Source organism: Fundulus heteroclitus, chromosome 21 (assembly GCF_011125445.2).
Source record: "Fundulus heteroclitus isolate FHET01 chromosome 21, MU-UCD_Fhet_4.1, whole genome shotgun sequence".
Classification (NCBI taxonomy): domain Eukaryota; kingdom Metazoa; phylum Chordata; class Actinopteri; order Cyprinodontiformes; family Fundulidae; genus Fundulus; species Fundulus heteroclitus.
In genome coordinates this window covers 24,271,119-24,284,697 of record NC_046381.1, presented here as the reverse complement: position 1 = coordinate 24,284,697, position 13,579 = coordinate 24,271,119, and the positions used below count along the sequence as shown (strand labels likewise).

Below are 13,579 nucleotides of genomic sequence, written 5' to 3'. Positions count from 1 at the left end.
ACCCCTTTATCTGGTATTTTCACCCCTTCTACTTCAAAATCCATCACAGCGTAACCTGAATATGGTATATCAAGCCCATTCGCAGCCTTCAAGGCAAATACCAAGGGTGTATCTGTTTTGTTCACTTCAGGGAAGTGCAAATCCATCACTCGCTGCTGCACTAGAGTGACCTGAGAGCCTGTGTCCAACAATCCAGTCATTTTAACTCCTCCCATCCGTACGTCTATGAGAGGGCATTGTCCAACAAATGATGTGATGGCCCACTGCTTATTTAACATGCCACTTGTCCCCACCGCCTGGGCCTCCGCAGCAGGGTTTATTAGTTTAAAGGTTGTTGATCCGGTGTATTTTGGCAAAACCTAGCAATATGCCCAATTTGTTTACAACAATGGCAAATGGGTTGTCCATCCCTAGTCCAGCTGTTAGTGTATTTAAATCGCTTTGGTTTAAAGCTTCGTCCATTTGGAGTCAAACCAGCTGAATTTTGTTGTGGCAGGAGGGGTTTAACTTCATTAACAACATCTTTCACAATATCTCTCATTTGAATTTTGACCTCATCCATAATTTCCTTTCTGAGTTCCTCTTTCCAGTCTGGTTCACTCAGTGGTTTGGTATACCTAGACTCACCCACTGCGAAGCAGGTAGTTTGCAGCCCCTGGTGTCCCAACTGCTCTTCCTCCAAATGTAGAGCCTCCCGATGTACTGCAGCAAAATCCTCTTCTGGGTGGTGGCGCACATAAGCTCGCAAGGTTTGTGACAAAGGGCCCTCGCTCAAGCCCAGCAGCATCTGCTCCTTCAGGTTCTCTTCGGTGGGTGCGTGGTTCGGGTTGCGCTGCTGTAGCCTGCAATACAACTCCCTTAGACGTAGGGTAAAAGATTTTACAGACTCATTTGGTTTCTGCATACAACTAAAAAAACGTGACCTCAACACTGCTATGGGCGTTTTGTCACCATATAGGGAGTCGAGAAGTGTAAAGATTTTTTTGACCTGGTCTCTATCTTTTTCTTCCAGTACCCCAACTTCACGCTTTGCCTCACCACTCAAAGCACCAATTAAAATATCTACTTTCCGGGCTTCAGCCATTTCTTGAGCATTCAATAACCCTTGTATTTGCTCCTTCCAGTCCCCATATAGAACATCTGAATCTGGACCCTTATACTTTGGTACCCAAGGGGCACCAGGATATACAGGCATCATCATTTTTCTGATTTCTCTGCACCCTAGGTGCTGGACCCTGCTCCCGAACTTATTGTCCTGTCAACAACGCCAAAATATGTCAACACCAAGTTGGACAGCTTAGTGTTACAGTAGGTCCTTTCACAATTAGAGGGAGCTAGCGAGTCAGAACCCAGGGAACAGAGAACAGATCAGATTGAAATGGAGGGTTTTTATTTCTCATAAAAACCAGTCTCTTAAAAAGCTTAAAAAAACACAATAAAACGTTTTCTTTAAATAATCTAAAATCAGTAAAACAACTAAAAACCGGAGGCTTCCAGTCCAGGATAATTGTCCAGCAGCAGAGTCCACAAAGGAAGTGAGTTCTTAGTTCCACCCCGCAGCCGTCTCAGGATTGGTCCAGTTGCACCGCGTCCTTGCTGTGGTCCGCCCCCAAGCGCCTCTCACTCGCCACTGGACTCAGATGCAGGCAGAGTTTTACCTCTGCCCCGCTGCCAATCCAACACTTTGTTTTCCACTGCACTCTGTTCCTGCTGCAGAGATGGTCCCCACGTCGTGCCGATCAGTCTGCTTATACTTATACTTGGTGGTTACTTAGTCTCTCCTCCCACCACGCCTGGCTGTTATGGCCTGCTTCTCCCCTCTCCTCCTGTAGTGAGTTCTTCACCCTTTAAATGTTCTGCCAGCTTCCTTTGGCAAGTCTGTGAAACAGCTGATAGGCTGCTTCCAGGCACACCCACAACTCCACAGGTGGCCATCATCAGGCAATTTGTCCTCAGAGTTCACAGTGGATGAAAACACCACAACAATAAAAACATGCAGTAAAAGAGAAATCATGCACACATATTTACATAATCACACCATCACAATAAAACAAATTTCCACTGTGTGACACATACAATATCTGAAGAGCAAACTAAGGTTAATAATCTAACTGAAATGTCATTTTCCATTTACTCAGTGCACATTTTGAAAATAACACGTCTACTTATTGAAATATAGTTCAAAATGTTACGTTTCAAAAGGGGTATACTCATTACCTCTGTGCCTCTGTAAAATGATTAATCATTCTGAACAAATGATCATAACAAGGGAGTAACAGTTCCCCATATGGAAATTAAGACAAGTGAATCCCAACATTTAACCCAGATGGGTCTTTTTCAAATTCTTTTTAAGAAAGATCAATTGATCAACATGGTCAGGGTGCAGGAGACTACATTGGGCAGTGACAATATTCCCTGCACTGCTAAAGACACGCTCAGAGCTCACACTAGTTGCTGGAATGGACAAGTAATCCTTAGCTAAAGCTGAAAGGAGTGGCAGGTCCACCTGCCCTTTCCACCACTGCAACACATCACCGCCTAGTTCTAAGGAATCTCTCTCTCTGTATTTTAAAATTTCATCCTTAGCTTTCTCCCTCATGGTCTTCAATGGCGTTCTTGTGGTGATGAACTCTCCAAACAGCTGGTCCATGGCAGTCTTCTTTTTAGGAGAGGGCGAGGCATCATCATCTAAGGAAGACATGTACAAGACTATTTGTTTATTGAACAATATGAGCAGTCAACACAACACAAGACTACACACTGTTTAACAATGATAACATACGAGTCAACATCTGTTGTGCTGTATTTAAAAGATTATCTCCATGCCCATGGACCAATAAATAAGTATATTTTGTCTCTGTTAATGAACAGTCAATTACTCATACACAGTCAACACACACCTCTCCGTTCCCTGCTGGGGCTTCCGTCGCTGCCTCCCTCATCTGCCTCTCCTTCATACAGTGCAGCACTGTCTCCTGCCTGACAATCCAAATCAAAAAGAGTATTTTGTTGTCAAAATGTAAATAACAAGTCTTAGCACAGAATATAATAGCATTTGACCAGACTCCAAATCAAACATAACACTGTACATATTATACAGACAAATTGAACATAAAAATGTAGAGATCTATTTTGTGTGTGTGTGTGTGTGTGTGTGTGTGTGTGTGTGTGTGTGTGTGTGTGTGTGTGTGTGTGTGTGTGTGTGTGTTTGAGTGAGTGAGTGAGTGAGTGAGTGACAGAGACAGAGACAGAGACAGAGACAGGGAGGGAGGTGGTCACATTCTATAGGCCTAAAGTAAAAGGAAAAAAAGTCAATAAATTACCTGCTCGTTCATCTTCACCACCTCAGATGTTATTTTCATGAAGATGAGGTCTCTGGAGTCCACATCAAGGAAAGCCAGGTCTTTGAATCTGGGATCAAGGCCCGATGCATTGTAGAGGAGTTCTTGGAGATCCAAGTAACGATCAAAAAAATCTTGTCTGAAGCGCTGCTTCATATCTGCAATGATTGGCAGGTCAGTGTTGTCTTCGGAGAAGTGTTTGTGGAGTTTGGCTTGTATTGGGGCGATCATTGAGATGGTTGGGCTTTTTTCTTCACTCAAAAGTGTGGTGGCCACTTTGACAGGGGACATCAGCTTGATGATTTCCTGGATCAGAGTCATGTCGTCCTCATTCACTGCTAACAGGCCCTCTCCCCTCCTGATCCTTCTCGACAGCATAGCGTTCAACAGAGCAGGATGTTGCTCCCAGAATCTCTCCAGCATGTCCACAGAGCTGTTCCATCTTGTACAGACATAGAGGGTGTCAACCGTTATTGACATCCTCTGTGCATGACCCATTGAGCTGAGAACATCCACTTTCACTTTCTCGTAAAGCGCAGGAACTATTCGGTCCGAAAACACCCTTCTGTCTGGTATGCTATACCTTGGCTCCAACACTTCAAGCAGGTATTTGAATCCCTCGTTTGCTGTAATGTTGTACGGTTGGATGCCTTTGCAGAGGAAGAAAGATAAGGCGTCCGTGATAGAATTCGCCCGGGCAGAATTGCTTGCAAGTGGCGCTTGAAAAAAATGAGGTATTCGTGGCTCACGTGAAGTTGTTGCAGTAGCACTGCTAGCTGACGTCTCCGGGGATTGGACTACTGTACTGTGGTGCCGCTTCAGATGTTGCGACATATTTGTTGTGCTGCCTGTATATCGTACCTCTGTTCTGCAGTGTTTACATATGGCCATTGTCTTGTCCAACTCTCCATCTCGTTTGTAGAAGCCAAAGTCTTTCCATACCGTTGACCTAAAGCGCGTAACCGAATGTATTATCTCTGTTTCGTTTTCCTCCATGCTAACGTGGTTTCTAGCTTGCCGCCTCTGTCCTCTTCGAAAGCAAGTTTAGACCCTCCTACTCGCGCGAGGCTTGGGGCGAGACTTGAGTGGCAGAGAGACTAGCATGGACGCAGTAGGCAGGCAACAGGGATGGAAAGAAACGCAACTAAAACTCAAAGACACGTTTCTAAAAAGTTATAATAATAGAAGATAATAATCGGTTTGTATCGATGCAGGTAGTTTTGATACGATGCATCTCGAGTTTATGTGCGGTTTTTACCGATGCAGATGTTTGCAAATCGATGCAACCGTATCCAACAGGTCGTTCCGATGTTCCGACACGCATCGGTGAATCTTGCCATGCCTAGTATATACCAATAGTATAGTAATATGTTCTCATTTGAATTATGATATGGACAACCACTCATAGATCAGTCTTAGTGTCACCAAACTTACTCAAAGTACAGTATTGGGTCCTTCATGCTCCTTATGTATTAAGATTTACTGCACATTTAAACATTGACAACTCACTATTGTTAGGGAAATAATTAGTTGTCTGAGAGGATGTAGGTAAGGAGAAGCTGTTATCTACACTTCAGATATATGATGTAAGAAATGTGTTTGGAATATTAAGATAAATTACATGAAATGGGCTAAAGAGAGCAACTACAACCCAGTTGTACATTTGTTGAAATTTGAATTTAATATATTAAATGCTGTCAGTGTCAGTGACACTTCTACTTCCAGTGCAGAGTAAATACAAGAAATGTATTTGCAGTCCCTTGAATGTATAGTTTTGCTGTGTTTTATGATGCAGACAGAGTATCTTAGATAAAAAAAGTTAGGCTGGGGTTTATCTCTGCACATTTCTATATCTTCAAAAGAAAATACAGGATATATCTAGGCAACAGACATACAGGTATTTGGTTTAATAGGCACATTTTACCATCTGGCTCTGTTGCTGGTAAGTTCAAAAGCAAACTTTTTTTATAGTGGTAATAAAGTCCCAATTCAACATTCATCAGATTGGGCGCTGCTTTATAATTTATTATAATAATTGAACTTTATTGATCTCACAATGGAGAAATTCACTTCTGGATCTACACCCATCCCCTCGGGGAGCAGTGGGCTGCCACTGTGCGGCGCCAGGGTAGCAATCGGGGGTTAAGGGTCTTGCTCAGGGATTCAGAGTGGTAGTCTGTGGGAGTTGAACTCAGAACCTTTGGGACCCAAGCTCAATGCTCTAACTACTAGACCACCAGATTAACAAAAAGCATCTAGTGTGTGTCGTACTTATAAAATTTGTATAACTGTAGCAAGAAATACTGCTTTTCTCTTTAGACAGAAGAAACACATTCTGACGCTCAAGTCATGGATAAAGAAATAGGAGCATACATATTCCGTAGGACCAATGATGTCAGACCAACGAACCTTTGGGCCAATAGTGTCCCAAGGGGTAAACTTCAAATCAAAGTTCAAATCAAACCTACACCCTTGATTCCATGTTACATTTTTTATAGTATGGGTTAGTACATTTCAGCCGGTTGTATAGCAAGGTATGTTTCTGTATCGTGTTTTAAATCCGTGGCCTTTGTGCCCTCTTTTAACTTTGAGCACCTGCCCCTCCAACGGTCTCTGCACGTCCCTGACTAGGTCCCAGCGCTCACTAGGTCCCAGAGCTCGTTTAGGATTCTGACCCCTGGTTTTGAGCAGTTTCACACCCCTTAGTTTGTCTGGTTTGAGCTCTCCTTAGTTTTTATTTTGGCCTCCTATTTCCTCTGTCCCATGGCGTGTTGGAACGCCCTCCGTTCCCTAGTGTCTGATTTCTCTGTTCCTGGCGTGTTGGACGCCCTCAACTTCCCTGGCTATTTAGATTTCTTGGTTCCCTGGCGTGTTAGGACGTCCTCTGGTTCCTGCCGTTTAGATTTTCTTTTGTTTCCAGGCGTGTTAGACACCCTTCGTTTCCCTGCCGTTTTATATTTACTCTGTTTCCTGGCGTTATAGTTCTCTGTTTCTCGTGTTTTAGATGTTCCCGTTTCCCTCATGCTCCTGCGTTTTCCTTCTGCCGTTGTCGTACACCTGTTCCTTATTTCTGGCGTTGTCGTATGCCTGTTCCTTCCTTCTGGCGTTGTCGTATGCCTGTTCCTTCCTTCTGGCGTTGTCGTATGCCTGTTCCTTCCTTCTGGCGTTGTCGTATGCCTGTTCCTTCCCTCTGGCGTTAGTCTGCCTGTTTTGCCCTTCGCTGTTGGTCCCCTGTCTTGCCTGTTCTGCCGGTGGAGGCTCTGACATAAAAGAACAAAGTCAATATGAAATCATTAAAATGCAAAAATACATACTGTAGAAAATGATAGAAACATCTAGCACGGACAGTATTCACACATTTAATTTAAGATTGCGCACATGTTGCTATGACAGAAAGTCCAAGATGAGTTCTGAAGAATCGAACCATCCAAGATCATGCCAAATCGTCAACAATCAAATCCAGCTAACCGAGTTAGCGACGTACGAACGGGCTCCAGGTCTTTGACTCGTTCCCATAAAGTTGCCAATTTCTGGTCATATTTCCACACATTTTTCCATTTGAACATTTGCACTTTCAATGTCGGATACCCGTTGTTTAACATCACCTGTTTAACCTGATTATTACTTGAATAACATTAAGCAGACAGTTAAATAACACTTTCCTATTCATTCATCATCTCGTATACTTCTCTATACCACATAGCAGGGGCCTATAATTATAATTGCCAGAGCTCCATCTTGGTGTCCTTTCTCTCAACGCAGGTCTGAGCATTAAATAATAAAACTGCTCGCAAAGGGCTTTTGTATGGTGCAAAATAAAGACACCTTCCAGTTGAGCTTTAACCACGTTTTAATCGTTTTTTTGCCACACAGCACATCTTATTTTGCCTGCAAACAAAACTTTAAAAAGTACGTTGAACAACTAGAGACACAACTGTGAGCTAACTTAGATTAACATCCAAAATAAAACATACTTACAAAATAAAATACATAAACATACCTTCTGATCAAACATCTAGGAGATGTAATTGTTAATATTTAATCTTCAATCCCAGATTATCTTGTCTTCTGACTGATTTCGGTCGCCTCCTGCAGCATTTATATACTGACCATGTGTTCAGTGCACCTCTAGGCGTATTACTCAGTTCTACCAATAAAAGTCACTGACATAACACAGAACATACGTTATAGTCTAGGTATTGACATTAAATATAAACCAAAAAAAAAAACACCTTTTCTGGTAAAACTACAAATAACATAACAAATCTCCAACTTCCCATTTCTATCACAGATCCTTGAGAATGTTGTAGCACAAAAACTGAATCACTTCCTGGCAGAAAATGGCATCATTAATACTTTTTAATCTCTTTTTTGAATATTAAACTTTTTAAATAAGTGACACACTGCAATGGAAAGGCGCCTTCTTAGAAGCCCCAGGCTTTGATTTACCCTGGTAAACCAACTCCTGGAGTTTTAAATCCAGGGGCTTTAGAAATGAAAAAAAAACAATAAAAACAACAAGCTATAGGACTTCAACAGCCAAAATCTCTAACTGGGTAAAAAGCAAGAAAGAAATGTGTTTTGGGAGAAGCTTAAAAAGATGAATCTGCATGCATGATATGTAAAGATAATTATTTTAATAGTTGTAGTGCGATGATGGAGGAAATTAGGTCACCTCTCCGCTCTGCTGCTGTCAAAATGTTTGACCCAAGTCACATTTTAAAGGCAAAGGTACCAAACAATCACAAAAATATAAATAAACTTCTGACCTTAAGAAAGTAATAAAGCAAATTCTGACAAAAGGTAATTTATTGTTTAGGCATTTACACAATAGAAATAATTGTGGCAATCCTAATGCAGCTGAGACAGGAAAAGTTTATTCAGATTTCCTGTAGGGGACTGTTATAAAATGTTTTATTCTGAAGTCACTATGGCCTCACGCCACTCGGACATAAGAGGCCTGCAGACCTGTGTATAAGATCAACTGTTTGCTGATTGCAAGGCCGAATGCTGCGTAGAATGATTATTGTCTATCTCTCTACCTAGGAGGGTGGGCCTAGTGGTTAAAGCAGCAAGCATAGACTGAGAACACACCTATGCTACAGGTGATTCTGAACAAATGAAGTACAGTGACAAAAACCTGTCAAGATTGAAGACAAATTTAAAAAAATAGCTACTATAGATATGCTGAAACAACTAGAGAGTGAAAACTGTTGCCTTTAATGACAACACCAACATCTCACAGCAAACTAGAGCTGTGAACTTTAAGTTAGTATTCTTAGCAGAGACAGTTTTCCTCATTTATGGATTCTCATGTGTCTGGTAAAAGTTACTGTATGTCTAAACCGGGCTCAGTATGAACGGTCATCTACCTCGACCGACTGGGGGTTACAGAAGACAGAACAGAGACACAACAAGAGAGACAAAAAGCACAGAAGCACACATTGATCCAGTAATCTGTTCTACATTAGATGGTAGTAGCGGGTGAGCCGTCTTCTCTGGATGATGTCACAGTTAACAGAACGCCAGACCAGGTGTACCTACTATGAAGAAAAAAGAGACAGAACAAAAAGTTAAAAGCTGAAATGACAACAGTCGTGCAAAACTGAAGCTCTACTGCTTCTAAACAGTTCAAACACTGTGCAGGTTCTAAAGATTTCTCCAACGCTCCCTCACTTACTGAGGATGAGGTTATCATGTTTGGGAGGATGGCAATTATTTTATTGTTAATGGAATCAATTTTATTTATGAAGAATCCCATAAAATCATTACTACTAAGAGCTAAGGGAATGGATGGATCACTGGAGCTGTGGCTCTGGGTAAGTTTAGCAACTGTACTGAAAAGAAATCTAGGATTATTTTTATTCTCCTCAATTAATGATGAAATATATGCTGCTCTAACTCTGCGAAGGCTGTTTTTATACAGCAATAGACTGTGTTTCCATATTAGGTAGGATTCCTCTAGGTGAGTAGAGCGCCATTTTCTCTCCAATTTCCTAACATTGTGTTTTGGCGTTACAGATTACATTATCTTTTGGAATGGATGGATTATTTAATTGTTGTTGAATTTGTGCCTTGTGTGTTACTTGTAATTGTAGATCTGATGGTTGAAAGGGATACATCTGGGGTTGACGTTTACAGAAGTTAATCCATCCAATTTTGAATCTGGTCTAACAGCGCTATGCAGTGGTTGTTTCGGGTAGTGTGGTGTATCTTCTGATTTTGTAGAGTTAGACTTTCTTTATTGTCATTTATATACACAGAGTGCATACAGAACAAAATCTAAAGGATAAGTTGCAGTGAATTACAGTACAGGATTAAATTTTAGTAATAAATTGCAGTAATTTACAGGATAAATTTCAAATGAATTCCGGGTAAAGTGCAGCAGTGATTTAACAGTAGACAGTTGAAATGTAAACAAATATGCAGTAAGTTTCCAGATAAAGTGCAGCAGTGATATTGGAAACTAAGAGTTTGGCAGCATTTATAATGCTGGATAAGGATACGATACAAATGTGCAAATAAGCAAATGTGGTGCAGAGTCCAGTTTTTACTTCAGCAGTTCAACAGTCTGATGGCAGCAGGGAAAAAGCTTTTGCAGAACCTGGTGGACCTGCAGCGGATGCTGCGGAACCTCTTTGCAGAGGGCAGCAGGGAGAACAGTCCATGGTGGGGGTGTGAGGGGTCCCTGATAATGATTCGGGCTCGTGACACACAGCGTTGCAATGAAATGTCTTTAATGGAGGGGAGAGGAGACCCGATGATCTCTTCTGCTGTCCTCACCACTCTCCTCATGTTCTTCCAGTCGGAGGCACTGCAGCCTCCACACCACACAGAGAGACAGCTGGTCAGAATGCTCTCTATGGTGCTTCTGTAGAAGGTCTTAAGGATGGGCGGGGGCAGGCGGGCTCTCCTCATCCTCCGCAGAAAGTACAGACGCTTCTGTGCCCTCTTCACCAGTGACGTGGTGTTCACAGACCAACTGAGGTTGTCTGTGATGTGCACCACCAGGAACTTGGTGCTGCTGACCACCTCCACAGCTGAGCTGTTGATGAGCAGTGGAGCATGATGAGGCCGGTTCTTCCTGAAGTCGACGATGATCTCCTTCGTCTTCTCCACGTTCAGGATCAGGCTGCTGTCTCTGCATCAGTCCACCAGTAGCTCCACCTCCTCTCTGTAGTCCTGGTCGTCGTCGTCTCTGATCAGGCCTTCCACCGTTGTGTCATCTGCGAACTTTACGATGTGATTGGTGGTTGTACTGATGTAAACCTTTTTCCTCACAGCTGGCTCAGAGGGAGCAGTTGCTGTAAAACCCAGCAGAGTGTATGCGGCAGTATTGGGCACAAATTCTTTCGCCTGTGGGTTGAATTCAGCGCGTCTTTGCTCTTTAAGTCCCTTATTGACATAAGAGTTCATTACATCGGACATTGATTTAGATTTTCTTCCATCGCTACTGCTCTCCAACACAGAAAGGCGTACTGCCGCAGCAGCTAATTGCGCATCTAGTTCCACTTGTTCCTTTTGCTTTCTTATCTTATCAGCTTTTAGTCTGTGTCTCTGCTCTAATTCCTCTAATTCATGGTTCCTTTTCAAAGCCTCTGCCTTTGCCAGTAAAGCTGCTTGATCAGCCAGGGCTTGTTTACGAGCAGAGGATGTTCTGGACGCACGACTGCACTTAGAACGCTTACCTGAAACATTTGAAACAATGTCTTCTGGGTTTACGTCATCGACCAGTTCTCCACTTGAACTTTAGCAGCATCATGGTCATTTCACACCTTCTCATTTTCTTTCAACCAGGCGTTCACTTTATTCACAAACTCACTATTTGCGTCTCCTTTCTCCTGAAACCAGCTATTTTGTCTTTGTTGCCCGTCCTCGGGCAAATTAAAGTCATTTAACAAGGTATGGAGAGATGATGCCTTTTCACGCAGCGTATGGAACTTTTGTATATATTGTTTAACCTCAGAAACATTTTATTTGACAACCACAGCTCTGTTATTTTCAACTTTACTTTGCTTGCCTTTTTAAACACTTTGCTTCTTTCCTTTTGTACCTTTTCAGAAGCAAATACGGTGACCTTTAGCGAAAGTTTCCTTTGTCTTTTTTCAGCTTGTGTGCCCACAGGCTCAGTTCCAACATTAATATCACTCATTTTCCGCTGTGGCTCAACAAAGACAGTAATGTGCTGCGTAATGTTTCTTTACGTAAACGGCTGTTGGATATTCACACTTTGAAACATGAATGAATGAAAGGCATCACATAGTCCTTGGCTTTAAAGACCAGGCTAGCATCAACTCCAGGAGAAGGCCTGACGCCGTTGCGCATCAAAATCCAATCCAACACGCCCTGTTTTATATTTAATAAGGATGACTGCACTCACCAGAGACGTCTTGACGGTAGTTGTGCCTCATACCTTATTATTTGACTAATCTTACTTAAGATGACAACGATGGATGGCTGGATAGCTCCTTCCTTTATGCAGGTGAGTAGGATGGTGCGACATGTGCAAACTTCTCCAGGTGAGTTGTCCCTTTTATCTAAAAAAGGTTGCGGTTTTTACTTTGTGTAGCGACTATCAATCACCTTTTAATCGCTTCTGGGTGCGAGGAATCTGGAATTTAACACACTTAAAAAATGATGTTGAAATGATGGAGATAAGTCATTTATTAAAGTCATTTTGTATATGAACAAACAATCCAAACAATCCGAGTGGCGGTCTGTCGCCACTATCCCACCGTGTGGATCAGTGCAGTCAGGTTGGCACGAGCGGTGGAACAAACAAGGTTGGTACCAATTAAAAAAAATTGAGAGGTCAAGCAGTTTTAATGTCCTCAGTTTCCATGTCCTTTTATTTTCCATTCAAAAAAAGTCCAAAAAGTGCAAGTGCATTCAAAAAAGTGCAAGTGCAATCCATATATGCATGGAGGTTAAGCAGTTTAGTGTTTTTACCTAGTAGCAGCAGGTGGCATTCAGGAAACTCCAACAATCCAACTCATGACTGAATGAACAAGATGGCTTTTTAAAGGGGCCCCGCCCAACTAGGTAAAAACCACTTAAAACAACTAGGGGTGTACAAACATTAGTTACTTTAAAACTAACGTAAAATTCCTCCAATAAAAACCCACCAATAATTATGTAGAAATAAACCCACTAATTAAATAGACAAAATCCTAAATTAAACACAGTTGCAATAAATAATTCTCCAGCAGTTCTAAAACCAATAAACCACTTCCCCCTGCCTTCTTTGTTCTTGGTCTGGCCTGGAAGGTTTCAAATAGGTGTCTGGTCTCTGGGGAATCTTTTTGCCAGACACCTGGACACAAGAAGAAGGAGGTTAGAAAAAAAAATACATTACACCACTCTAAAACCCTTTAAAACATACCACATACACTACACACTGACACTTAAAAGATATCACCAAAATTACATTCATCATTCTTATTTCTACAGGCTGGAGCCTGGGGATGTGCAAATTAGTAAAACTTTAAAGTGCAGTGTGCCATCCAAAGTGCTATGTGCATGTTCAAGTGTTTCAGGTAAGAGCTCTCTTTTTACTTCACAGTAACGAACCGGGTCTTCGTTACACGGTCTTTACAATGAGTGAGATGAATAGGTAATTATGGAGAGTGTGGATATGACAGAATTTAACCAGTGGACGAAGGCCGGAGAAAGCCGTAAAAACCGTATGACCTGCCGTCACCCAAAACCCTTTCTGCCCTCTCACCTCTCACCTTTAAGCCTTCCCCTCCACACCGCCACCAGTGGTAGAGCATAATATAGGTCAGCGTGTCAACCTAAACAAACACCACCGCGCAAAACATATAAACCAGCAATAACCCATACCTAAACGGCAGCAACTATAAACGGCCCCATATGAAGCGCCCTTCCTTATCATTATGTTGTTTACGCATAACAAAACTTGTGTTTTATTACCCAGAATCATTAAACCCTTTTGTTTGCTTGAAAATGAGCTACTGTACACTTTACCCAACCAGCCTCTTTTGAATTTAGCAGCTTCTTCATCCCCAGTTATATGTGATTCCTGAATGAATGCAACATCAGCACCTTTGGATTTTAAATAAGTCAAAACTTTTTGTCTTTTAATTGGGTGCATTAATATTCCATGAAATTATGTTAATATATCCCTTAGACACCTTTTGCTATTTGGTACACTTCACACTTTACGTGATTCAATCTACCACTTAACGAGGTATATACACGTCAACATAATACTTAAC

General features: G+C 41.9%; 1 protein-coding gene across 1 annotated transcript; it reads right to left on the bottom strand.

The window, feature by feature from the left end:
- Window positions 1-2,317: 2,317 nt before the first annotated feature.
- LOC118556976 (zinc finger BED domain-containing protein 1-like) lies at window positions 2,318-3,789 on the bottom strand. The gene is made up of 3 exons (XM_036125758.1): window positions 3,324-3,789; window positions 2,901-2,979; window positions 2,318-2,688 (listed from the first exon to the last, which is right to left on the bottom strand). Exons 1-3 carry the CDS (start codon window positions 3,762-3,764, stop codon window positions 2,318-2,320), a joined length of 891 nt encoding a protein of 296 aa, XP_035981651.1. The 5' UTR covers window positions 3,765-3,789.
- Between the last annotated feature and the right edge of the window lie 9,790 nt (window positions 3,790-13,579).

Excerpts from the sequence above, each read along its gene's own strand:
- LOC118556976 (XM_036125758.1), bottom strand. The coding sequence starts at position 3,764 with ATGCTGGAGAGATTCTGGGAGCAACATCCTGCTCTGTTGAACGCTATG. Across the intron at positions 2,980-3,323 it reads TGGTGAAGATGAACGAGCAG|GCAGGAGACAGTGCTGCACT; the intron begins GTAATTTATTGA and ends TTGGATTGTCAG. Across the intron at positions 2,689-2,900 it reads CCCCAGCAGGGAACGGAGAG|ATGATGATGCCTCGCCCTCT; the intron begins GTGTGTGTTGAC and ends TGTCTTCCTTAG.